Here is a 27,871-nt window from a genome sequence, read left to right on the forward strand (position 1 = left end):
ACAAAACGAGCTGGGTACATTTATAACATAAGCAATTTATTTATTAAGTGAGGGCGAGGAAAAGTATGTGAACAATAATGAAAGGTTTTCTTTCAGCAATATGTACAGCATGGGAAAGCAAGGATTTGTGGGATGCGCCAAAAAAAATGCAGTTGTATACAAAAGAGAAGACACAGGGCAGAGCTAAACCGATATTAAAAACTTCTACAATTTTAACTTATGCTAACAATACAGGCGTCATCAGACACACACCAAAGGAAATTAGAGAGCATGAAAGATGAGAGGCAGTTGAGTTGTTCATGACCTCTTTCAATACGTGGCGCGACTGACGGACCTACGCTTACCAGTCACTTAGGAGGGGGGAGGAGGGAAGAAAACTGCGGGTGTGAGTGGGATGTTCAAATCAGGTGGAAATGAGGCAATTGTGATGCAAAAGAGGAAGAGTGAAGGAGGTGCATATCTGCAGTCGCTGTTTTAGTTTGTGCGTCTTCAGCAGACGAGACAGTAGATGGGAGAGACAGAAAGTGTGAGATAATAGCTTAATGTGGCGTGTGAGAAAGTCTGTAAATGTCAATGCTTGCGAAGAATGGCTGCGGAACACAGCGGAAGCCAAGAGCCGGGGACTTGACAATTATTTGGCGATGACCTGGCAATGATCCTGCAACTCCTCGGCAATGACTGCTTGCTCGGCTCTGGTTCGGTGACTGATTCTGTCGGTGACTTCTGTCGCTATTTTCTAGAGACTGAGCGAAACAGGAGGCAAAAAGCAGATCAAAATGCCCTGTAGGCATATCTGAGCGCTCTTTTTGGCATGCAGACACCACCCTGACAAGTAACTCTGCCCCGTCAGACTCCGGAGCCGAAAATTGCCTCATTTCCCTCCAAACTCAGCCACGCATGGAGCTCCGGAATCAACATGGGGCGTGGGTTTTTGGGAGCGCTCTCCGGCCATGAACGTGTGCTGGGCTCCAATCGAGGGTTGTTATTTAGCGGAGCGCCAGGGCGGCCCAGACAATGCTGAACGGACCACAGCGCAAACTTGCGCTTTGAGCGCATACACGCCAATATGTTCCGACTCGAAATGTCCTCCGTTCCCCGGCATCCTAAAGGACTGCGGTAAGCGTCCGGGAAACTGACGGTGGTTGCGGAAATTTGTAGCGGTTGTAGTGAGGTCGGAGAAGTGCTGTTGCATTTGTGGTGAGGTGATTGAAGAGTTTGGCGTAAGGAGGTGTTTGTTGTGAAGAGGTCTAGTGTAGGTTATTGTGGAGATTTTTTAGGAAGTTGTTTGAAGTTCATATGATGTTTGTCGCATTGATGGTCTGAGTACTGTGAAGGTTGAAGTGAAGTGTCCATTGAATAATGGTGCACAGTTTGAACGGGGTTTTGGCGGCATAGTCGCGTCACTGTCCGGTTGATTGTGTGAAGGAGATGTCGTGTGTAAAATACGATCGATGAAAGAATTGCAAATGGAATTAAAAACCTAACTAAAACCCCTACGCCACGCATCTTCTCCCCCTACACCCATAAGACATAATGAAAGGGCGAACTGAACGAATACTAATGAAATAACTGTCTTGGGATTGCTATATGTTGGGTGCCATTGCCTTGGGTGAGTGCCGGCTTCGCAGAATCGCAACTATATATATATATGTATATATATGTATATATATATATATATATATATATATGTATATATATGTATATATATGTATATATATGTATATATATATATATATATATATATATATATATATATATATATATGTTTATATATTGTGACGTCCACGGGACTTGAACAGTCCCGCCAACGTAGAATGAGCCGAAACGATGGAGGCGATTTATTTTTATATAACCCAAAGACGGCGGTTCTAATCGCCCTACCGCAAACGGGACGAGGAAGGTGGCAAGAGTCACTTTTCACTGAATTGATGATGTTTATTCTTTTTTCACCACTGACCAGAAATAACAAGACTCGGTAAGAAGAGGGATCCGGGGTGATTCGACGGGATGGTGTGGGATCGGGCGTGGGGAAAAACACAGACAATACCAATGAATATACAGTTCTCAATCCCTCTAAGGCGCCAAGCAGACACACACACACACACACACACACACACACACACACACACACACACACACACACACACACACACACACACACAAAACGTAGCTATCTCTGGTGGTCAGGCTGGACCGTGGTGTGGACGCAACTGTCCCTGGGTCGGCGCCGGACGAGCCGGCCTTGCTCTCCTCAGGGGGGCAGGAGAAACCGCGATGCTGTCGACCTCCTGGTCCTGGCTCAAGTCCGCCCACAGCCGCCAGGGAACCAGCTCCCGCGCCAAGCCGCGAGCAGGAGAGGGAGGCAGGTCTGCCCGCCGCCCGACCCCATATTCCGAGTCAGCAGAACCCCAGAGCCAACCAAGGTGAGGCACGAGGCTCAGCAAGGCTCCCAGACACGATCAAGAGCAAGCTCGACTCAGCACAGCAGCCAGGACGCTCTCTGCCGGCACTGGTTCCACACCAAAAAAAACACGAGCGTTCTGGTTGTAATCTTCTTCTTCTTTTTTTTTCGACCCCGAACAGAACCTTTTTATCCTTCTGCCCTCGTCACCTCCAATCGAGCCGTTTATTGGCCCACTGCCGTCGCCTTCCGCCAATCATGATCACGGGGTGGAGCCATCCGCTGAACTGTCCTGTGACGTCACGGCCAGTCCTCAGAGAATACCAAAAGGGGTTTACGCAGACACACTTACCCTATCCCGTGTCCCTATCTAATTATGTGACATTTATCATTTCCCCCTTCAAGAAATGAACATTTACTAGACAACTTATCACCACTGAATTACGACTTATTACATCGAGATCCTGGTAAACTCGAACAGCATGGCATACCTAATTAAACATCCTAATTACCCTTTGAATGCATACCCCCCCCCCCTCAAACGTAACAATATGTTTATATATATATATATATATATATATATATATATATATATATATATATATACATATATATATATATATATGTGTGTGTGTATATATATATATATATATATATATATATATATATATATATATATATATATATATATATATATATATATATCTTCTTCTTTCGGCTGCTCCCTTTCGGGGTCGTCACAGCGGATCATTCGTATGATCTGCAAAGTGATTTGGCACATGTTTTTACGCCGGATGCCCTTCCTGACGCAATCCTGGTCGCCTCTTACGACACAGGGATATGGTACACCTATTTTAACCGGGGTATGCACCGGCCCAGTATACTGGTACTCATTTCGCCGACCTCGGAAGGATGACAGGCTGAGTCAACCCCCTGGTGTATTAATTCAGTGGCCCAATGGGGCTTGAACTCAGGACCTTTTGGATTCCAAGCCGCTGCCCTAACCACTGCGCTAACACCAGGCTTAACACCACCATATATATCTTAACACCATATATATCTTCTTCTTCTTCTTTCAGATGCTCCCCTTAGGGGTCGCCACAGCGGATCATCCGTATGATCCGCATAGTGATTTGGCACATTTTTTTACACCGGATGCCCTTCTTGACGCAACCCTGGTCGCCTCTTACGACACAGGGATATGGTACACCTATTTTAACCGGGGTATACACCGGCCCAGTACACTGGTACTCACTTCGCCGACCTTGGAAGGATGACAGGCTGAGTCAACCCCCTGGTGTATTAATTCAGTGGCCCAATGGGGCTTGAACTCAGGACCTTTTGGATCCCAAGCCGCTGCCCTAACCACTGCGCCAACACCAGGTGTTATATATATATATATATATATATATATATATATATATATATATATATATATATATATATATATATATATATATATATATATATATATATATATATATATCCATTGGGACCATACTCTGTGGAGAGTGTTGGTGCAACTTAAGGAGTCTCCTGGGCTATTGGGCACAATCCTGGACGGGTCGCCACTTCAACACAGGACACCAGAGAATGGGATTTGAACACAAGATCCTAGGATCCCAAGCCCACCACCCTCATCATTAAGCCAACACCAGGCTGACATCTACATCTACATCTTCATATATATATACACAGTATACTGTATCCTGTATTTTAATTCCTTACATATACAGGATAGCCGAGTGGTACGCACACTCGCCTCTTCGCTGTCTAGCCTGTGTTCGAATCTTGGCCCAGTTAAAACTGCCATCCCAGTGCTTCGCAGTGCAGGGTGGTTCATCAATGTATGTGCCTTCCATTGGAAGGTCGTTAAGCCGGAGGACCCGTCTGCCAGTACTTATCGTTTGTGGACGTTAAAAGGTCCCACAGTGTCTTTTGCTAAGAGTCGGCAAGCTATCGCTGACACCCTGAACAAGTTCCTAATTACTGCTCTGATTGACTAATGGGAAGGAAATGGCAAACCATCCAGCACAACCTTTTCAAAGAGCGTGCTATGGCACCACCAACACACTGTCAAGAGTATCACTGTAAATTGATGATCACGATTGTGATAATGATGATACTTGTACAACGTTGGACATTGGCACTTTAATGAAGATAAGGTGGTACAAAATCACATAGAACTCCGCCAGTAAATTACACAATATTGTCAAACATCATAGCTTATTACCTCCACCACTGAAGGTGAAGGAGGTGATGTTTTCACACCTGTCTGTCTGTCTGTCTGTCTGTCTGTTTGTCTGTTTGTGTATAGCATATCTCAAAACGTTTGGACGGATCCAGATTAAATTTTGTGGACAGGTTCGGTGTCTGACAAGGACAAACTGATTAGATTTTGGTGAAGATTGGGATCCGGATCCGACTAGGATAATTTTTTAATGATTCTTCACCATTGAGAGATAGGCTGGTGTTGGCTTTGCGGTTAGGGTGGTGACTTGGGGTCCTAGGGTCCTGAGTTTGAGCCCCGTTGGCCACTGAATTGAACACCAGGGGGTTGACTCAGCCTTTCATCCTTCCGAGGTCAGCGAAATGAGCACCAATGTACTGGTAATAGGCGACACTGCATCAGCGGCACAGCCGCGCCCATAACCGATGATGCAACCAGCAGCCAAAAAGGCAGCGCACGATGGGAACCATTGAGAGATGGCACCAAAAACGATATAGAACTGTATCACATGATATTTCAAACATGTATTGTGCTCGATATGTTCTCGTGGATCAGACATCACGTGGCGGAGGTATGCGCTCTACCGAGTACCCTTGTAGTTTCAAGCATGCATCTACACTCAGTGCCCTATTTTTTTCATGCCCCCCCACACTTACACCCCCCTTCCCCCCCCCCCCATCTTGAAGGTAAGTAATACCTGGGACTTACCATCTGCTTGGTGCCAATTGTCGACCCTCTTGTGTGCAAAACATCATGTGTTTTTTTTATCGATCAAATATCGTGTGTCCATCTGCATACATGTGCCAGAATGATTTCTATTTATTTTATGCTTCGTTTCCGCTGCGTTCTGGGAATTTTATTGTGGTCATAAATATCGGCATTTTATTGTCATCCCTGCACAGGCCCTTGTTTGTTTGTTTTCAACATGGTTGGTAGATGATCGACTCGATAATAATCAATCTGGTAAGTAAGTCGTTCGGCAAAGGCGAATATTTCTATGAACGTAAGAAAAAGTTTGATTTGCCTGCCCATCAGATCTTTACCATGAAACGTATCAATTTTGTCCGAACCTGAAACAACTTTGGCTTTATTTTATTTTTTGCTTCCTCAGTGGATAATTTGCCGCAACTGGACCAAGTTTTTGGTAGATGCAGCAGATATTTCACTGTGACTGCTTTACTTGTACATGCATACCGAGCTCGATGGCTTGAAACGTGTTCATCGGAAGGTGCTCGGTCGATTGTGCCTCGAAAAGGTGGTGGGTGACTTTTATTTTTTTATTTTTATTTTTTGCAAGCATTTGATAATTATTATTATGGATTCTCATTCGGATGGTATTTTGATGTTGCTCTAAATGTTACAAATCAATAATTGGTTTAAAGATTGAGTCCCAGATCAATTTTAGCCCCCTGTGAGTGCAGGGAAACCTGGCTTTCATAATTTGGCGGGTGATGATTCCGCTTGTGGCCAAAACTGATAATATGAAAAAAAAAAAAAAAACATAACGAAAAGCTGAGTTGGGGACCTCGTGGTATTTTTTTTTTCCCCTTTTAGAGACTAAGCGTTTGAAACTTCTGAAAATATGTCGGTTGAAGTGTACTTTCATTTCTCTCTGTGGCAATGAGGTATCGCTGATATCATGTCCGTTTGTTTTTATCTTTATTCGGTTTGAGGGTAACTGATTAAAATGAAACCAAAGTCATTTTTTATATAATTTTAGATCTTTTATGCTTTTGATGGTGTTTCAGGCGTGTGGAAGAGCTGTCACACGCAAATTGCACGTATGCGCACCAGGAAATTCAGGACTTGGCTCTTAGCATGAGACAAACTTCAGCGGTTGACCTTGGCCGGGGAGGAGTGGGGGGGGATGTAACTTCCTGGAGCACCCTTGGTGCTGGCAATGCCATGTAGTGGCATCTCTTTTGTCTTCGCAATCAAAATGGGCACATTTATTTATTTTTTTTGAAGAAGAATTCCCCCACTCCCCACTCCCCACTCCCACCATCCAGGATGCTAACCGACGGGGTTTGTCCATGCTATATCCTTTAAATGCTGAGCGTCAAGCAAGGAAGCAACACGTAGTATTTTTGAAAGTCTTTGGTATGATTCAGACCAGGTTTGAACCGCTGACGTGCCATGCTCGCAGCTGATGCTCTAACCCGTTCACCACCGAGTTTGGTTATGAGGGTGTTAATGTTATGTATTAATTAAATCAGGACAAAAGCCAAAAAATAAAACGGCTCTTCTTGTTGCCCTGTGGTGTATTTGTTGTTTTTTAACTTCAAAAAAGCTCAAGAGAAAATATTCTTATGAACTGGAGTCCTAGTTATGAAGTGACGTGAAGTCTTTATTTTTCAGGTGAAGAGTAGTGACGCATGTTTGTTTGTTACTTACGAAATCTAAAGATTTCGTAAGTATATTGATGCCTTCCGTTTCTGTTTGTTTGTTTGTTTGTTTGTTTGTTTGTTTGTTTGTAGGCACGATAACTCGAGAACGGAAGAAGTTACCAATGTCAAATTACACCACGTGATTCAGGAGGGTGATGGCTAGTGCTGATTAGATTTTGGTCAAAATCTGTCAAAGGTCAAGGTCACAGTGAGGTCAAACATCCAAAACATTCAATTTTTGATGGTTTGGTACAGAATCATTCTAGAAACTTCTGGTTTGCGTCGCTACCTTCTCCAGAGACAGCTTTTATTAGACAAGGTCAGAGGTCAAGTTGACGATTTCGTAAGTACCAGTCTATGACTGCTTGCTTGTTTGTTTGTTTGTTTATTTATGTATTTATTTATTTTTGGCTTGAGAGCAATCGCCCACATTTTTTTGATCGAGAAAGACCGCACAAAGTCTTCGCACGAAGAAGGAATGTTGTCAGACTGAAGTAGTTTGAACAAATTTGTGAGCTCAAAGACTGGGTACTCATCAGAGCAGGTAGTGATGACCAGATTTGTTTGTTATTTTGCCTCATAAGAGTTGTGTGGGTGTGGGGCAGCAAGAGAGAGGACCTTGAGTTCCATTTTCTTGAAGTTAAAAAAAAAATTGGAGCTTTCTCGTAAATGCACTCCAATGGTGGTGGCAGATGCTGTGAGGCCCCGTGAGGCGAAGCTCGTTTCATTTGAATCCAAACCAATTACTTGGAAACCATCAAAATATCATAGATGAGCCAATAGGCCAAGCCACGTTCAGAAGCCAGTTCTGAAATGCCGAGATCCTAAGCAAGTTTAGCATAAATAGTTCATCCTAGCTATTTGAATAATAAATATTCAGCAAGTTGAGTTGATAAAAGACGTTTAAGCTTTATGCAAGATACAGAAAAAAAAAAAAGATTAGCAATCCAAACTGTGATGATTTGTGCTGGATTTGGTTCGAGTGGGTTGGAGAGAGCTGGTTCTTCTCGTGGTTCAGAAAGATTGTACATCAAGTGGATGTGAGCAGAAAATTTTCTGCTTTGTCTGAACATGTCACGGCGATGCAATAGTACTCTTTGAAACGATTCTCATTTTCAAGCAGCACAGAACAGATAAAAGGGTGATTCGATTGAGGAAGGATACAAAGCAAACTTTGACTCCATTACTTTTTCTATACGTCGATACAGGGATCAAAAACTTCACCACGAAGGATCAAAGCGGTCGGCCCGTCAGGGATCAAAACCGATGGCTCACGATGCAGGAAACCCAGGTTCGAAGCCTGTACAACATATGTCAACTGATGTCCGTGTGATTGGTGTAAAAGTACACTGATGACTATTGACTGCCATTGTGTTTACCCTGTAGCTGATCTATGTACAAGGTCCTCCTTGAGCCTTCAATCGCTGCTTGAAAAGAGAAAGAAGAATAACCTGTGGCATTTTCACAGAATGTGTATTTCATGATGTTGACAGATGCTGTTGATTGATGAGCAAATATTAAGCGATCTTATTTCCCCCTTGGAGGCATCAGCAGAGATTAAAATTAGCAGATATTGTGGTTCACTGGGGCTGGCAGGTTGGCTTAGACTGGAGGTACACACACTAGTTACGAAGCTGTCTCGCCTGGGTTTGAATCTCAACCCAGCTATAAACTGTCATCCCGGTGTTTCACAGTCAGGGTAATTCATCAGTGCATGTGCCGTCTCTTAGATGGACGTTAAGCCAGGTTCCCCATCTGCCTGCATTAGTTGGTGGACGTTGAAGATCCCACGGTGTCCTTCGTGCAGAGTAGACGAGCTATCGCCGGCATCTTGAACTTCCTGCCCCAATTAATTAGTCGAATGTCATGCCTGGCCAGCTGTTTTGTGAAAGGCCGGGGCTTGGCTCAAGTCTATCAGCACACTTTTGTAACTCCACAAGAAGGTGGGAATAATGTGGCCAATAGATTCTAACTTTCTATAATCTGAGTTTGTGTCGGGAGAATGACAATATTCGCTATCGGATAGTCAATTACAAACCCAGCTGACTCACGAAGCAGATTATGGAGCTAATTTTCATATATCAACAAATTGGAAATTAATAATTTGCTTCGACGGCTGCCAGTCCACGTTCGGTGTTTGGGTCTTGCGTGCCTCAGAACAACTTGGGCTGGCTGATCAAACTTGAGTAGAAAAAAGCAGTGCCGTCTACATGTCCCTGCTTGAATTTTTAGAAATGACAAAATCCACGGGACAGCCAGCTTTATCATCTCTGTCGTGTAAACATGCTAAGTTCAGCCGTAGATCTCTATCAACCAGGAATGCAAACGGATTTGGAAGCTCTGAGGCACGTTTACTACCTGAACTGGCTTGCCCTCTCGATTCTAGATATTAACTTGACAATGACTTAAAAAAAAAAAAAAAAACATTAAAAACTTGTACAAATGTCTAAATTTTCAGTTTGAAATATCCTTCGTGTTCAATGTCGTAAAATGCTGGGATTCCTTGTTTTTCTTTTTTAAGAAAGGCCATAGATTTGTTTGAATTCAATCTTTACCAGACAAAGCTTGTCATTTGCATACTTCAAACATTTCTCTTTACGGAATCGCATAAGTTTCATTTGTCATTATCCAGAAATGTGCTGATCTCACGGAATGGCAGGAAAGCCTCGAGGTATGCTCACTCACTGCCGAGCCTGCATTCAAATCTCAAAGCCACCGATAAAACTATAAACTACCACCTTGGTGTTTTGCCAGATGACGCATCGTTGTATGCACCGTCCATCAGAGGGACGTCAAGCTGGAGGACTCGTCTGTCAGTATCGGTTGTTATTGGACGTTAAATATTTCACGGTGTAGTAATAGTTGTCATAATAATCCCTCTGTTCTATTCTTGCGTATGGCAGCCTGGCTGCCGGGTCGCTATCGTTTCTTGAAAGCGCGGCTGTACCGCTCATACTGTTCCCCTCGATCAGTACACTGGTACTCATTTTGCCGACCTCAGAAGGATGACAGGCTGAGTCAACCCCACCTGGTGTTAATTTAGCAGCCAACGGGGCTCAAACTCAGGACCCTAAGATCCTCGGCCAGCCACCCAAGCGGCTAAGTCAACACCAGGCTTAGTAGTCCCTCAATCAATTGGCATTGCAGCCAGGTCAAACATTATCCTATGTCCAGAGGTTTTTAATTTTCATTTCTGTTTGCTTGTTTCAACCATGATATGACACAAACTGGCTTGTGCTGCACAACAAGGTGTGCATGGTGATCCAGATGAATGCAACATGTCGCAACAGATTTTCTTGTAATGCAATGACGATGAACTGCATTTTTTTGGGGGGGGGGGGGCAATTTATATTTAGCTATTTATTTCCTTGTTTTCAAACTTTGTGGGGAATTATTTGCATCTTGTGTGTTTACAGTGAACTTGGGTGAATCTGTGGAGTAATTGTACCCATTGTCTGAAACTTAGTGGGTGACGAGTTTGTGTATCTGATATGCTACATTGCTTTAATTCTCGGTACGGCGGATTCCAGGAACCTCGCTGGTTGGTGAGCAATGAGTTATGCTTCTTGCAAGGCTGGTCTTGCCCACATGATGGTGCATTTTTCTTTCTTTGCCATGTTTGCTTGTTGTGCAAATAAATGGAGGACGTTTTTCTTTTGGATACATGGTAAAAAATATTTGTTATATATTAAAAAATAAAAATAACTCAACACACAAATGAATGAAAGAATTCTGTTGACGGTATTGTGCAGTGCGTCAGGCTCGTAGATGATCTTGTTGCTAACTTTTTATATTACGAGCCATTTCCCCACCCTACGGGTGTGTATAGACAGTTCAATTTCTATTAACTTGATTAAGGGAAGAATTTACAATTATTTAATTTAAAAGTAATTAATACAGAATGTACAACCATGACGCAGACGTCCGTTAACCACATTCTTAATAGACACAAATAAACTCACTATGCTCATTGCAGTGTGTACAGAACAAAGATCTCAGGATAGCAACACGGTGCACAATATCTTCAAACATATCCCACTTGCATGCACAAACAAAAGTACTTCCAATTGTAATCCACCTAAATATAAAGGCACTCAATTAATTGCTTCTGCAGCTCAACATCGCTCTCACCCACATCAATCGATGACCACCCATCCTCCATCCCAATTCCATGAAACGTACAACTGCTCACCATAACTCTCTTATCCTTAATATGATACCTCTCCCATCCCACTCCATCCCTCTCCCATTAAATACCTCTTTGTACCATCACATTCACAACTATCTATCATCACAGAACATATGACGTTGCCTTGCCTCAAATAATATTCTGAAACACAAGAGTCCATCTGACTCGAGTCTGGTCTGGACACCACCCATCCTTTGTGCATTATCAACATAGGCTCCAATCCACTCAAAATCCAACATGTCCCCTCTGTCTATCCTCCCCACAAACCACCACACACATCACCATATACAGTATATGTATATACACAGTGGGGAGAACAAGTATTTGATACACTGCCAATTTTGCAGGTTTTCCCACTTACAAAGCACGTAGAGGTCTGTAATTTTTATCATCGGTACACTTCAACTGTGAAAGACGGAATCCAAAACAAAAATCCTGAAAATCACATTGTATGATTTTTAAATAATTAATTTGCATTTTATTGCATGAAATAAGTATTTGATCACCTTCCAACCAGTAAGAATTCCGGCTCTCACAGACCTGTTAGTTTTGTCTTTAAGGAGCCCTCCCATTCTCCACTCATTACCTGTATTAACTGCACCTGTTTGAACTCGTTATCTGTATAAAAGACAGCTGTCCACACTCAATCAATCAGACTCCAACCTCTCCACAATGGGCAAAACCAGAGAGCTGTCTCAGGACATCAGGGACAAAATTGTAGATTTGCACAAGGCTGGGATGGGCTTCATGACAATAGGCAAGCAGCTTGGTGAGAAGGCAACAACTGTTGGTGCAATTATTAGAAAATGGAAGAAGTTCAAGATAACAGTCAATCTCTCTCGGTTTGGGGCTCCATGCAAGATCCCACCTCGTGGAGCCTCAATGATCATGAGAAAGGTGAGGGATCAGCCCAGAACTACACGGTAGGACCTGGTCAATGACCTGAAGAGAGCTGTGAGCACAGTATCAAAGAAAACCAAAAGTAACACGCTACGCCGTCATGGATTAAAATCCTGCAGCACACGCAAGGTCCCTCTGCTCAAGCCACCGCATGTCTAGGCCCGTCTGAAGTTTGCCAATGACCATCTGGATGATCCAGAGGAGGAATGGGAGAATGATCCACTCACCATGTTTGGAGGAAGAAGAAGGATGAGTACAACCCCAAGAACGCCATCCCAACCGTGAAGCATGGAGGTGGAAACACCATTCTTTGGGGATGCTTTTCTGCAAAGGGGACAGGACGACTGCACCGTATTGAGGGGAGGATGGACGGGGCCATGTATCGTGAGATCTTGGCCAACAACCTCCTTCCCTCAACAAGAGCATTGAAGATGGGGCGTGGCTGGGTCTTCCAGCATGACAACGACCCGAAACACACAGCCAGGGCAACTAAGGAGTGGCTCCGTAAGAAGCATCTCAAGGTCCTGGGGTGGCCTTGCCAGTCTCCAGACCTGAACCCTATAGAAAATCTTTGCAGGGAGCTGAAAGTCTGTGTTGCCCAGCGACAGCCCTGAAACCTGAAGGATCTGGAGAAGATCTGTATGGAGGAGTGGGCCAAAATCCCTGCTGCAGTCTGTGCAAAGCTGGTTAAGAACTACAGGAAACGTCTGATCTCTGTAATTGCAAAGGTTTCTGTACCAATATTAAGTTCTGTTTTTCTGATGTATCAAATACTTATTTCATGCAATAAAATGCAAATTAATTATTTAACAATCATACAATGTGATTTTCAGGATTTTTGTTTTAGATTCCGTCTTTCACAGTTCAAGTGTACCTATGATAAAAATTACAGACCTCTACGTGCTTTGTAAGTGGGAAAACCTGCAAAATCGGCAGTGTATCAAATACTTGTTCTCCCCACTGCATATATATATATATATATATATATATATATATATATATATATATATATATATATATATATATATATATATATATATATATATATATATATATATATACATACAGTCAACCACCGCTTTATCGCGGTTCACCTATCGCTCCCCCGGTTCATCATGGGTTTTCCCTTGGAACGTAACTAATTTTTTTCTGCGGATTCCCCCCGGTACATCGCGGTAATCATATATAAAGTATAAATTATTTCAGCAATAAATTATAACGCGTGGTGCTCGACCAGTCACACAATGCACGAGACAAAGTTTCGCTTGTGAACTTCGAATATTTTCTACGTTTTTTTCTCCAAGCCCCACGATGCCGCCCAAACGCCCTGCACCTTCTAAGGCTTCTGGCAAGGAACCGAAGCGCCAGAGGAAGGTCCTGGGACGCTCCAGGAGAAGGTTAAGGTAAAGGTGCTCAATATATGCTTCGGGAAGGAAAAAGGTTTGCCGCAGTTGGACAAGCACTGCTCGTACCCAGCATCTCAAAACCGACCAGACCAGATGAGTCGATCTCCAGCACCTCAAACCCAATCACTGCCAAACCGACCAGACCAGACGAGTCAATCTCCGGCACCTCAAACCCAATCACTGCCAAACCGACCAGACCAGACGAGTCAATTTTTTGGGGGAGGCGTCCATTCATCGCAGATTTTCACTTAGCGCGGAGAGGTTTGGAACGTAACCCCCACGAGAAACGGGGGATTACTGTATTCCATTCCATTTGGATCATACTCTGTGCAGAGCGTTGGTGCTGCCAAAGCAGTCTCCTTGACTATTGGGTACAATCCTGGATGGGTCGCCACTCTGACTCAGGATAGCAGCAAGCTGGCACTCATTTTTTCTGACCTCGGAAGGATGACCGGCAGAGTCAACCCCACCTGGTATTAATTCAACAGCCGATTGGGATTTGAACTCAGGATCTAAGGATCCCAAGCACACCACCCAAACCATTAAGCAAACACCAGCAGATATATATATATATATATATATATATATATATATATATATATATATATATATATATATATATATATATATATATATATATATATATATATATTGTTGTGTGCCGGGGGTTGGTGGTGAGAACGACCACTAGGTGAGGAAAGCTTGCATCACCTCCCACCAAACTCCCTGGAATTGTCGGCCGTCGCTCGGATAACTCCGCGAGCCGGCGGGTCATTTAACCGACCGTGGTCGCCAATATCTCAACCGCGTAGCATAGGGTCTATTTGTCTATAACCAATTTACCTAATTAACTACGCGATTTGGACTACCGGGGAAACCACGCCCTCGGCACGTCTTGCTCGAACCAGGTCACTCGACCGACTGTGGTAGAGTTCCAACTACCGACTACCAACTCCGGTTCCGGTGCAGCCGAGTGAAAACTGCCAAAGCCGTGCCGGCTGGAATGAACGGATTATCGGGGATAAAACCCCGCCTAAACTCAGATCCAAACTCTGCTGGACCAATTCAAGAAGGAACAGAAACAGACTGGGAATATTTCCACAAATGTTTATCAACAATAAAAAGACAAAGGCAGGACTTAACGCGAATATGCAAGAAGGAATATTTACAATGAGAAAAAACACTTATTCAGATCCACTTGCAAGACGGGCCCACAGGCAGTCACACACACAAAATGAAAAGAAACCCAAAGTCTTTATTGGACCCCCGCAGCTGTGGAGAGACAAGCTGGGGGTTAGAGTTCGGTGGTGTACCTGACCGTTGGAGGAAGGGTGTGCTCCACGATGTGGCACCTGACAAAGGTCGTTGGTCTGGTCCCCAGTCGCACGTAGGGACTCGTGGTTCGTGGCAGAGCTCGGGTGGTGAACAATCGGGGTCCACTGAGGGAGGTCAGGGTTGCTCTGTCCTTCCTTAAAACTCCTCGTAGCAGCCACCGTGAAACTCCAGAACCCCGTACAGCCACCGTGAAACAAAACTGACTGCTTACAGCCACCGTGAAAGCAAACTCGACCCGTTACAGCCACCATGAAAGCAAACTCGACCGGACCCTCTTTACACAGAGTCTCGAAGATTTATTGGCCTCTCTCCACGGGGAGGGGCCCTTGGCGAAAACGCACCTCGTTGTCCGCCTCTGATTGGAGAGGGTCCTCCAGCCCACCTTTCCGGGGCGGGGCCTCGGCCCCTGCCAGGAGACCCCAGTTACTCCACCACGTGGCTTCGCTCTCGATAAGTAACAGTGTCAGCGCCGCGAAGGTCATCGTACAAGAGTTACAACGTTCGTGGGAGCTGAGAACTGGAACCGCGAGACCCCCTCTCGGCAAGTCAAGGTATGAGCAGCCAGCTGGTGGTGATGGAGCGTGATGGGTCAAACGGGTCATGCAAATGGGATGGTTTATTGGATGTAATAACCTAACGAAATGAAATCGCAACGCACACCTTTTGTCACGAGACAAAAGGAAGGGGATCTGACTACACACATACTTAACGACATAACTGACTTTTGGGACATCTGTGTGTTGAATGCAAATGGTTTCCAGATCCGTAACAATAAATATATATATATATATATATATATATATATATATATATATATATATATATATATATACATATATGAAATCTGTGTGTATATGTGTATATATATATGTATATATATATGTATGTATATATATATATATATATATATATATATATATATATATATATATATATATATATATATATATATACATATATGCTCATCGAAATAAATTTCTGCTCCCCTATCTCATCGAAAATGGTCACGTGATCTAATTACCAGGGGACACGCCCTCGGTACGCCTTGTTCAAAGCGGATCACCTTACTGGATCAGATGCAGCTGAGCGTAACTACCAAGGACGTACCGGGTTGGAAAACAGATCGTTGGGGTATAACGTCCCGGCTCGGCTAGGATACGGACCATGCTGGACCAATGAGGGAAAAGACGAAAATGAGCTGGGAACATTTCTACACAAGCATTTATTTACAATTAGCCAGGAAATGTATGTGACACAGTAAATGGGTTTATTATTATGTACAGCAGGGATAGCAAGGAATTTGTGGGGTGCGACAAAAGGCAAGCAATTTACAAAAGCAGACACAGAGCAGACTTATCCTGTTATATCTTTTACAATCTTAACTTATGCTACGACAGGCACCATCTCATAAACACACACACAAACCCAATGAAGATTAGTTCGCCAGAAAAAAGGAGAGCAGATGAGGCATAATGGCCTCAATACCTGGCACAGTCGGCCAACCGCAAAACCCAGTATGCTTTGGGGGACGCTCCGCTTGAGCGATCCCACCTGAAGAGTCGGTGCATTATCTCCTGCTCAATTGCTTTGCCGGGGCTTGTGGAGATGCGTGCTCCGCACTGGTCCAGAAGAACGTCTGTCGCACACCAACCCCGAGTGCAGATGCAGCGACAGGTATACAACGAGGTGCAGTAAAGAGAGGGCGGAGCAGAGAGGCGAATAAGTGGACATGGCAAACAGGCAGAGACAGTGTGAGGCAGGCAGGAGAGAGGGTGGATGGCTTCTCGACCGCCTTGTATAAGCCCCAGGGAAAGGGTGGGGCGATAACCTGAAGCGACGCACCGTCCTCTGAATCGTGCCCTTCCATTGGATCCCAGCCCTGCCCTGCCAGGTTTCTTGGGCCGGAAGTGGCCTCATTCGCACATCCGGTGCGACATGGCCTGGAGCCCTGCACCGAACTCCCGGGCCGTGTTCTGGCGACTGGATGAGGGTCGTGTCGGTCCCGCATGCCCGTTCGGGGCACCCCCGGCAAGCTGCGATTGGTGCTGTTAACGTGCTTGACCCGTCCCTGCACCACGCGGTTCAAGTGGCCTGGGCGACGCAGCACGCTTGTTGGTGGCAAATTGCATCGATGTGGAGGCGCAGGGTAATTTTTTCTATGTGCAGGAGATGTTGCTGTTTGAGGTGGTGAGTGAAGGTGGAGCAAGGTGAGACGCCGTTGTAAATCAGCTTGCAGATTCAAATGAAAGGGAATGCCACGCATGTGCCAAGGAGCGTCCTCGTCGTTGTGATTTTCAAAGACGGCCGTCTGGGTGCGGTGCCTGCTTCGATTTGTGTCATGGATAAAAGGAAAGGGTTGGTTGGAAATCAGGATTGAATAGAAGATAGATATATTGTTGTGGGCCGGGGGTCAGGGGCGAGGACGACCACTAGACGGAGCAGTTGGGCCGTCTCTACCCGAACACCCGGAATTAAAGGTCGTAACCTTCGGATAACTCCGAAGGTCACGGGTCCCGTAGTGGACCGTGGATGCCAATATTTTGACCGCGTGGCATGGGGTTAATTGTCTAGATCTCCAATATACCTAAATAACCACGCATTCTAACTACCGGGGAAACCACACCCTCGGCCGACTTTGTCCAAACCGAGTCGCTGTTACCGACTCGGATCCGGCGTAACTGAGCGGGAATTACCAAAGCCGCGCCGGTCCAAATATCAACTTACGGCACAATCAGCCTTTCTGACTCTTCAGCCCAAACCATGCTGGGTCAATGATAGAAACGACAGGCAACGAACTGGAACATTTAACAGTTATTTATTTACAATAATAAGACACAGTGTGGACTTATTCTGCATATACAGGCATTGTACAATGAGCAATCAACATTTATTCAATTTCTACTTATAGGACGGTGCCACCACAGACACACACAAACAAAAAGAAAATAGACCCGGATTATCTTTATTTCGACCCTCGTGGCCAAGGGGATAGACAGGCTGGAGGTCAGAGTTTGGTCGGTACCTGGTCGCCTCGTGCAGTTTGGCCCGCGACTGCAGGTGTGAAACTCGGGGTCATCAGCGAGCCCAGACACGGTATCGTGGGGTCCAGGCGGGGGCCACGGTTGCTCCTCACAGAGGGCCAGCGGAGATACCCGGCTTGGACTCCGGGTTACTGCTCGACAAAATGAGCAACGACGACCACCAACGACGCACACCAAGAGCAATGGCCCCCCCACCCTTTCTTCTCCGACAAATTCCAACCCAACTCCAGCGAGCACTAAGGGGAGCCCGGCGATTCTTATCCCTCCCCTGGGCAGGGTGGGGTGATCGGCCCTCTGAGGTAATCTTTGCCCTGATTGGACAGGGTTTCGTGGGGTGATATCTGTCCCCCTCTTATTGGACAGGGGGAAAACCCTGCCTTCTGGGGCAGAGTCAGTGTTCTGAGGTGAGGAAACCTCCGCCCATGTCCGTGATCGAACGCACATGGGCAATGGCGTCGATGGTGCGAAGAAGTGAAGGGTTGATTTGTTGGCGTTGGGGATTGAAAAAATCTAACTAGAAAGAAACTTCGCAGCGCACACATGTAATTCCCTTTAGATATAGGGAGGAATCTAACTATACACATACTTGTTGAAATAACTAAGCTGAGGGACTGATGTCTGTTTGTGTGCAAATGGCTTCCAGATTCGTAACAATATAATTAGACCTCACGATAAAACCCACGCAACGCACTTTGTCCCGTTAACCCATTCGACACAAGGGGAAGGTCTGACTGCACGAAGACTAACGAGATAACTGCCTGGGGATCCCTGTAAGTTGGGTGCCATTGGCTTAGAGCAGTGTTTCTCAACCTTTTTTGTCCCACGTCCCACTTTGATTTTCAAAAAAATCGTACGCCCCACCATGATTGGAGACACTACAGTATATACTACATATGTATTCAAAAGGCTTTATTAAAACTTTATTGCAAATTTTATTCAATTGCTGCTCACTTCAATGGGAGCCCTGCCCTTGATGCTGGCTGCAGATTTGTTTGATTCGAGGAACCAATTTTGTCAGTTTCAGCCTTAAATCACCACGTTTCGTGATTTCCAGTCGATTTCTCTTAGCTTTCAGCAAATCGGTAACAACACTAAATCCACATTCGACTGACTAAGATGATGGAAAATGTATCAATACTTCCCTTGCCGAAGTCGTCTGGTTTGGGTATTTCTTTTCGCTCTCCTCAGACAGCCACATCATTGTTCCTTTGATCTTGAAAAGAGTTTTCACAGACTCATCTTGTTGTAACTCGCATAACTCCTCTTGGTATTGCTCTGGTACTTCAGATAAATCCACCAGAAATGGCTGAGTCAACCAAGAAGGGAACTCATAGCAAAGCTATGCAGCGATCATATATTGATTCATTAATTCTGAATCCTCATGCCCCACCAAAGTATTGCCACACCCCACCGGTGGGGTGTGCGCCCCACCTTGAAAAAATAAATAAATATATATATATATATTGTTGTAGTTTCCACCCGTTCGGCGTGCAGGCGACCGCTTCTCGCCAATGGCGACCGCTTCTCGCCCACCGAATGGACAAACCCAGTTGCACCTTTCGGATCAACGCCTAAATCCAGCTACGGGTGTATCTTTAATCACACCACAGTCTTGTCAATACTCTATCCGCGCTACAGGGTCCGATTACCGAATGGTTAATTTACCTAATTAATTGCACGGGCAGACGACCAAGAGACAGTACCTCAACGGGGCCTGCTTGGAAACGAGCCGCTAAGCAGCTCGCTCTGTTTGCAATTTGCCGAGCGGTGTATATCGCCAAGCCCCGCCGGATCCGATTCTTTTATCGGCTATTAAAAAGCCAGCTATATTCCGAACTCAATTATAGCAGTTCAATTAGGGAAAGGACACAACGAACGGGTTAACATTTAAACAAGGACATTTATTACACACACGTAAGCAGTCATGTATGCAACCAATGCACGTATACAAGCAATGCAATTCATGCAATGGGGGTAAGGGACAGGACACGAGTAACAAAAAGAACTACAACCGTCTATTATTATTTATTTACATGCACTTAACAGCTCTACTTAAAGACATGGCGCCACAACGTTCATGCAAAACCCCAGAAAAGAAAAGGCCCGGGCTCGTAAGCCTTTAATGTTTCTCAGGGCTTGGGAGACCGAAGGAGCTCCGAGAGGCCGCGCTGGTTACCTGCCGCCTTCGTGGCGACTCGCTGGGTGCTCCTCGGCGTCCCATCCACACGGCAGCTGGCGTGACCGCGGTGCGGCCCAGGCCTCGTCGTGCGGCCCGGTCGATCGGGCCTAGTCGACAACGCCTCAGAGGAACGAACGGGCCTTTGCTCTCTCAGAGTTGATGCTCTCTTAAGAGCCCGTCCGTTCCTCCGCGTCGTTTGGACTGTCCTGGGGCCCGATCACCTCGGACCGTTATGCCGCTGGTTGGCGACTCCTCTCCGGCCTCTCCCCAGCAACACACAGTTCGGCTCGGCACGGCAGGCTGCGCTCCAGGCTCCTGTCTCCTCCACTCTCTCCAGCTCCTCACCGACTGCAGACTCCAGACTCCAGGCTGACCCAGCTCCCAACGCGACTCCACACAACTCCTGCTTGTCGTCTCTACATGCCCTTATATTGGGTCCGTGAGGTGAGGTTTTGATCTGCGATCTCTCACCTCTGACCCCCTGCTGGCTCCGCCCCTTTCGATCTTTTGATCCAATTTTGATGCGAAGCTCGGAGAGAGCGGACATGGCAGAGATCATCTGCCCCACGCGGACGTTGTGGAAATCACCGGCCCCCGTCCTAACAGGGAACCCCTGCGTCTGTCGGCGGCGATGCCGTTCGTGGGGAACTCGCCGTGGCTGGTGCAAAGATGGCGGCGTTTGCGGAGATTTAGGTGAGGCGATGTTGTTCATTGTTGAGATGTGGTTTAGGAGATGGTGAGGAGATGTCATTGTGGTGAAGGTGGTTGTTGTGTAGGCGGTTGTGGAGAAGGTGGTTATTGTGAAGGAGGTTGTGGTGGTTGAAATGCGGTTGGTCCAAAATAAAGATAGTAAATGAAAAATGTCTGACTCAAAGATCACAGCCCGGTTACACGAATAATTTCCTTAGACATCGGTGGGGAAATCTATCTGAACACAGACTTATCGACATAACTGATCTTAGGACCTATATGGTATCCTGTGAATTTGCACAACCGTAACAATATATATATATATATATATATATATATATATATATATATATATATATATATATATATATATATATATATATATATATATATATATATATATAACATTGATATGAGTCAAAATTAAAATTTTGCTTGAAATACGTAGATGTTAGGAAACAAGTTGGCATCCTGTATACACGGTCCAAACTTATCTCGTCAAGTTCAAATGCTCTGATGGGTACACTGAATCAAATGTATCGACTCAAACTTTGTTCGTACTAGAAACACTTCTTCAAATTCGTCAATACAAATTACCGCTGTTTTGATATGTGCCTTGCTCATGGTCCGAGATCAAGTGTTCGGGCGCATCACTCAAGCAGTGTCTTGAGCCTTTAATGGCTTTGCAGATGGCCACCAAAATAAAGTATACCAGCTTTAATTTGCCAGCCTTTGGACACCTATTTCAAACTTTGACAACTTTATTGATAGCTCAATGGATATTTTGTGTTTAAAAGTTTACTTTATTGATCTTGATTGTTTTTGGGGGTTTTTTTGGCTTCACAGTGGAGCTCCTTATCTTGAAATGCCCTATAAAGTGCCTTCCAGTTTACATTGGAGGGGCTCGTGCACCATGCACCCTCAAGTTTCCTCTTTTTTTTGTCTTTCGCTGTCATCTCACCAATGGGTGATGAGACCAAACCATGGATCATTTAGTTAACCGCTGTGGAAAAAATTCACAGTGGTTACTGCAGTTAATTTTTTTTAATCAGCAGGGGGGGGGGCAGAATAACAATGCACGCATTGGTGAAAGTGTACTTCCTCATTTTAATCAAGTATCGCAAGCTGTTCCATGCATGCTCGCCAAGCTGAGCATCAGTCTGTCTGTCTGTACACCATGCTCTATACAGGATGTCTGGTCAACTGAAACGGTCTCTTTGCCGGTTGTTACAACCTTCGATGTGTCGGCACTCTGATGCAGGATACTCACCTGAGTGTGCAGCAATTTGGAATTTGTTCATGGTGCCAGAGATAACTCGCCCAGTCTTTGCGAAGGACACCGTGGGATCTTTAATGCACATTAACTAATGCCGGCAGATGGGGCGCCCAATTTAACGTCCATCCGAGGGACGGCACACACATTGATGACTTACCTTGCCTGCAAAACCCGACCGGGATGGCAGTTTATCGCTGGCTTGGGGTTCAAACCTTGGCGAGACAGCTGAGAGGCGAGTGTGCGCACACCTCCAGGCTTCCCTGTCAGCTGTGAACTTAAGGGTCCATACACAGTACATGCTATCACTTGTGGAAGTATTGTTGTCGTCTGTGCATGATCCAAGGACATTGGTGCCACAGATGGAAAGCTTAATTGTTGTTTTGTGATTAAAGCAACCACACAGTCGATAAATTTATTTTATTTGAAGTCCATCAATCATTCTATTCCTGATTAGATACGATTGCATTACAAGATGCTGTCCTGGTTTTTGGCCGTCAGTGTACCTCACATCACATTGTTGAACTGCTGTCCTTGTGGTGACAATAAGCCAGCTATCCTGTCATCAGGTGCACGCTTATAGAGATATCAATCCTATATTTTGAATAGTCGGCCATTGTGACATTATTTGGACCAAATTGCAAATTCCTGCATCGTAAGTCTCAGCTGGGAGAATTTCTTCCTTTGGCAGCACTTGCTCTTTGGCTAAATGCATAGTATTGATGAAGACCGTGACAATATTTTGTTTACGTCACAAGGAGACTACTCGGATGGAAGATGAAAGGGCAGGGAAGGAAAGGCAGCAGTTTGTTGTTTGAAGATCCCATTCATTCAAAACGCAGGACTTGAAGGTTGTCAGTCATTATTTTAATTGATTGTTGTGAAATGCAATTTGTTTTGTGGAGAATGCATGTTTGTTTGTTTGTTTGTTTGTTTGTTTGTTTTGAGCATTCATGGCTACTTAATCACAGTTTGAGAATGAGGAACTGTTATTCTACCTGCCGAAGAATTACCAAAGTTCTTTGTTCTGCCAATTTGCCAAGTGAGTTCTCAGCATGGAGTGGTGTTGTTTGAAGTGGAACTGTGAAGCAGGTCGCTCAGTTTACCAGGCCAAAGCTAGCTGATTGTTGATGTACCAAAGTGCTCCACCCTGTGATGAGTCACTAGTCTCACAAAATTTGTTTGTTTGCATCACTGATAGTTGCGAAAGTGTGGGACGAACCACAAATGTGACCGCACGTTGTAAGAGCGAACGCCTCTGCTCTGATTTGTTGTTCAGAGGAGAAGCTGGTTCATCCCCCTCGTTGGGATTCAGTGGCTCATGAGCCATTGTGCTTGTCCCTATGGAATGGAATGAACCCTGTTTTGGAGAGCAGCACTGTTGTTTAAAGTTTTGATGTGAATTTTAAGTGAACGTACCCGTTTGTCCATCGGAATCTCTCGCTGCTTCGTCTGAGCCGTTGTAAGGTTTTCGAGTGCCGTCGGTAAGTCATTCGAATGCTTGGACTTGTTGTTCATTTTGAGCATGCAGTTAAATGATACAAACTGATCAAGCATGGCCTGAGTTGGATGTTTGTGGAAAGTTGCTATTGTTTCCCTTTTTTAAACTACTTTAGAGGATGTGATGTTGACGTGCACATTGTCTTGAGCATTGTTCTATTATTGTTTGAGTGGAAGAAGTGCTTCGTCATATCTATACAAAATCAATACAGCATATATATATATATATATATATATATATATACATTTGTTCTATATTTTAGCACCCTCACCCCTACCATTGTTTGAAGTATTTAATTGTGCACTTCATTTGCATGTCTATCAAAACAAGCCGACTTAGGCCTTCAATTATGGCATTACTCCATTACTTGATTATGTAGATATTGTATTTCTTTTGTCTCTCATGTAATGATTGTGTTCACACAACATGTGTAGAAACGTTTGCATAATTAATTTTGAAGGGGTTAGACATGCAGACTGGCACAGTGTTCTCGAGGCACATCGTGGTAAAATATCCTAGCAAGAGGGTGCGGAGGTTTGAGGTGCGACTGAGCGTGCGTGGGGGGGGAGCGGACGATGCGGCAAGACGTGTATTTTCCACTCCGGCTGGAATCGTGCATCGCGTCACCCGACTTGCCTGAAGCCCATCCAACAAAACAAAGCCACCGGTGTGGTTATCGGTCCCTGCAGGTATTTTCTCGGCAAGGAGGGCAGTGCAATGAAGGCTGATGGCGCTGACCATATTTTGCGGCCTACACCCGCAGTGGTTGGTGGTTGCACCAATAAGTAACTTCTTCTCCAGATGTGGGCAGCGTAGCTTTGCACATGCTTGGATTTGGCACTCGTACAACATTCCCACGCGGCGATACCTATTCCTAAAATGTGCCATGCTCAAACAAAAAAGGAAAAAAAAAAATGGTCATGGGTTGCAGCATTGGACGGAAGCTTTTGGTTTTTACTGTAGCTCATGGAAATTTGGAGTTCACGCCAAGGGCGTCACACACCCAGAGGACTTGGTTTGTATTGTCGTATTAGAGTTGTCCAACACCCGAAATGTTGATGGTGGTTGTTGAGAACTCTTCCTGCATTTTAGACAGGAGTTCCACCTGTTGAGTTCAGCCAGGACCTTGGTCATCTCGAGCACTCTTCTATAAGCTTTCAAAATGCATTGCCTCATCTCGAGCTTAATTTCATGGCCAAGAATACCAAGCTCAATTCCGTTAACCTGAAGCACTTTGTTAACTCGTTTATCCAGACTCTTTAAAACTGTGCCAGCTGGTTTTGGTTTGGCCAAACCTTGCGTGCCACATCGCGCTACTCAAAATCTCCCCATCCTCTTATGCTCGCTCGTCGACCCTTCCTTTCCCCACCTCTTACTGTGTTTTCCAGGGCGGTAGCCACAGTCGCTCTGACGTCAACAGGATGTTAATGATTGACAAGATGTCGTTTCCAGGCGCACCCCAGCCTGGGGCCACTGATACAGCGGTAAGTAGTCCATCACAGCCCACACTTATACTGACTAACGAAACAACTGTACCATTACATGATTCCAGTTTATGGTAGCAACAACACAAAGTGATGTTTGCCATCTGAGTGGCATTTTCTTGACACTGTGGAAAATCCAAATTTTAAGCCACATGTTGGTACAGCACTCTCAAGTAAAGGTGAAGATGTATATTTTAATTTCTCGATGTATCATCATCAGCACTGCACGACAGTTTATACAGGTAGTGAACATAAAAAATGGAAACACCCAATGTAAAGTCACTGAATAGAGTGTTGGGCCACCACGTGTGACCAGTACGTCCTGTATGTGCCGCGGCATCGAGTCCGCCAGTGTCTGGAATTCTGCAGGAGGGATGTGGCACCATTCTTTCATGATAAAGTCTCAATTCACACCTGTTTTATTGGAGGTGGAAAACAGTCTCAGGCGTCGTTCCAGAATATCCCATAAATGCTCGATTGGGTTAGATCTGGTGACTCCGAAGGCCATGACACGTGGATAACATCAGCTCATGCTCATCAAACCATTGGGCGACCACACGTACTCTGTGGTTGTGGGAATTTTTTTTGGGGGGAGGGGAATCCTCTTGCAGCCATGCTAGCCATAATTATAGGCAACTAGGCATGCGCAGCATTTTATACATGACTTGAAGCACGCTGGAATGTTATTTGCTGAATTAACACGTATGCCACACCTGTATGGAAGACGTTGCTTGGGGGTCGCTCATTTACCCAGGGGTTTCCATTTTTTTTTTTTGTCCACTACCTGTATATCTGTTGTGTGATATATGGCAAGTGACTGAACTGCCATCATGCATGTCATTCAAGCTCAATGTCAATTTCAAAGGGAACTTCGTTGAGATCGAAACTTGGATCAACAGGAAGCCAGAGAAGTGTCGAATATGTTGTGGGAAACAAAATTGTCTGTAATATGATGTTTGCAAGCTGCGTTTTACAACTGCGTGCTTGGCAATAATGGTGGTAATAGTATTCGTTGGTGCATATTTATTTATTTATCTGCACACACTGTACAAGTTCATCGATTAAGGTTGAAATACAAGTTTTTTTTTTTGTTTGTTTTTTTTTCCATAAATTCATTTGCCCGAAGCCTTCATGTCTGATTTCCTCCTCTTTTTCTACCCATTTGCTTGCTGTCACATGCCCATGTAACATTTTCTCCATAACTTTTCATCACTTCCACAAACAGCCCACGGGTGTTGGGCTGGGCTCTGGGCTCTCTCTTTCTCTTTCTCTTTCTCTTTCTCTTTCTCTTTCTCTCCCCTCGTGCAGGCTGTAGCATTGTCTCTAGACCATACCTTGCGGTGACCTCCACACCAAAGTGTGCATACCAGCTGTTTAGATGTAGCTGCTCAAACCTCTTGATTTCGTTTGTAATGTCTTTGTGGCCTTGGTATTGATGGGGGTGAGAATTACCTTTGGAGGGCTTTAAATTGTGTGCTCGATAATGATGTTCCAGGGTGTTGATGTGAAGTCCAAACACAACTATTTGACAAAAGTTTGTGTTGTGAGATTTGGGATGAAGTACGTTAGGGCAGAGTGGAGGTCGGGGTCAGGGGGAGGGGGAAGGAGGAGGAGGTTGTGGAGGAAGTGGAGGAGGGGTGAGGTGGGGGCATCCAGGAGGACAAAGAGTAGTTTATGGTTCAGTATATGGCATCGGACCTCGGTGAGTTTGGGATTGTGGGTTAAGGAGTTGGCAGTTTGCTGGCGGAGTTGAGTAATATATACCGGTTAAGAGTAGTTTATGAGAGCTAATGTTGTGCAAAAACTATAATAATGTATGTGGAACATTCAAGGGCCAACCCTTAGCATTCATTGCTGATTCTTGGTTATTATGTGACCGAGAGAATAACCCTCATGGCATGGGTGTGGTTGTGAATGAGGGGTGGCGTGCTTTGGCATATTACACACAGTGTGCAAGACTTGTGGGTGTGGTGTAATGTGATCAACAAGTTGTTTTTTTTAATAGCTTATTGATTGACAGTGCATGTGGTGGTTGGCTCACTTGTCCCCTAACAGCTGATAGAGTGGATTGGAGTGTTGATGGAGTGGAGTATACTTGCAAATAGGAGACCGTGTGGCGCAGCAAGATAATCGCGAGATTTTGGAATTGGTTTGGTTTGGCTACCGCCCCCCCCCCCCAACCCCCTACCCTTTCTATTTCTGGTTCCATCTTTCTTGTCTCTGTGCACCCTGAGTTGAAGGCAAACAGGGACAGGAGAAAAAGAAAATTAAGGGAGGAGAGAAGGAAACTTGGAGTGGGGCCGAGGTTAACTTAGTGTCACCTCTGTTTTTGGGCTGCACCCTGTGCCCCACGCCCTGCTCTGAAAGCCCTGGGGTAGAAAAACAAGAACGTCAAACTGCAAGCAGACCACGCCTCGACCCGCCCTTGTGCTTAACATGTTCTGGGCACTGGGCCTCAAGCATGCAAATCGGGTTTGTAGTTTTTACAGCATGTGACTGATCTCGCTTTTTCTCCTCGAGGAAGTTTCATCATTAACCTCTAATATTCCCTTACCCTTTGTCTCTCTTTTTTTTTTTTCTCACTCACTGTTCCCTCCTTTGCTACTTGATCCTAGGGCTGGTCTCTGCAAGCATCAGCACCTCAACCAGAAAAGCCTGGAGACATGCAGGAGTACCCAGTGGACTTGTCTCTCCACAAGCAGCGAGCGGTTTCACCCATGACAGGCCGAGTAGAATCTATGCCTGGCACTCAGATCTCTCGACCCACACTCTCAAGCAAACCCAGGTCACTCGCTGACCAGATGATCTCTCCTTCTGACCATACTACACTTCCTGGCTACACCATCCAGTTTACA

At 45.0% G+C, this 27,871-nt stretch overlaps 1 protein-coding gene across 12 annotated transcripts in view; it reads left to right on the forward strand.

The window, feature by feature from the left end:
- LOC147018632 (uncharacterized) overlaps positions 1-27,871 on the forward strand; it is a 63,654-nt gene that overhangs the window by 17,197 nt on the left and 18,586 nt on the right. For 4 of the 12 annotated variants that reach the window (XM_085898516.1, XM_085898505.1, XM_085898511.1 and 1 more), the window contains 3 exons: positions 24,921-25,016; positions 27,384-27,488; positions 27,632-27,871. The exon at positions 27,632-27,871 is cut by the window's right edge and continues 574 nt beyond it. In XM_085898516.1, the coding sequence (XP_085754642.1) occupies positions 24,954-25,016; positions 27,384-27,488; positions 27,632-27,871 (408 nt within the window). In that variant the 5' untranslated portion in view covers positions 24,921-24,953. Of the gene's footprint in view, positions 1-5,533; positions 5,595-5,742; positions 5,890-23,289; positions 23,516-24,920; positions 25,017-25,061; positions 25,196-27,383; positions 27,489-27,631 lie in introns of those variants that run through there. The other 8 variants (XM_085898507.1, XM_085898515.1, XM_085898506.1 and 5 more) reach the window with 7 other exon arrangements.

This window comes from Eptatretus burgeri, chromosome 10 (assembly GCF_056783735.1).
Source record: "Eptatretus burgeri isolate ZD-2024b chromosome 10, Ebu_testis_v1, whole genome shotgun sequence".
Lineage (NCBI taxonomy): Eukaryota > Metazoa > Chordata > Myxini > Myxiniformes > Myxinidae > Eptatretus > Eptatretus burgeri.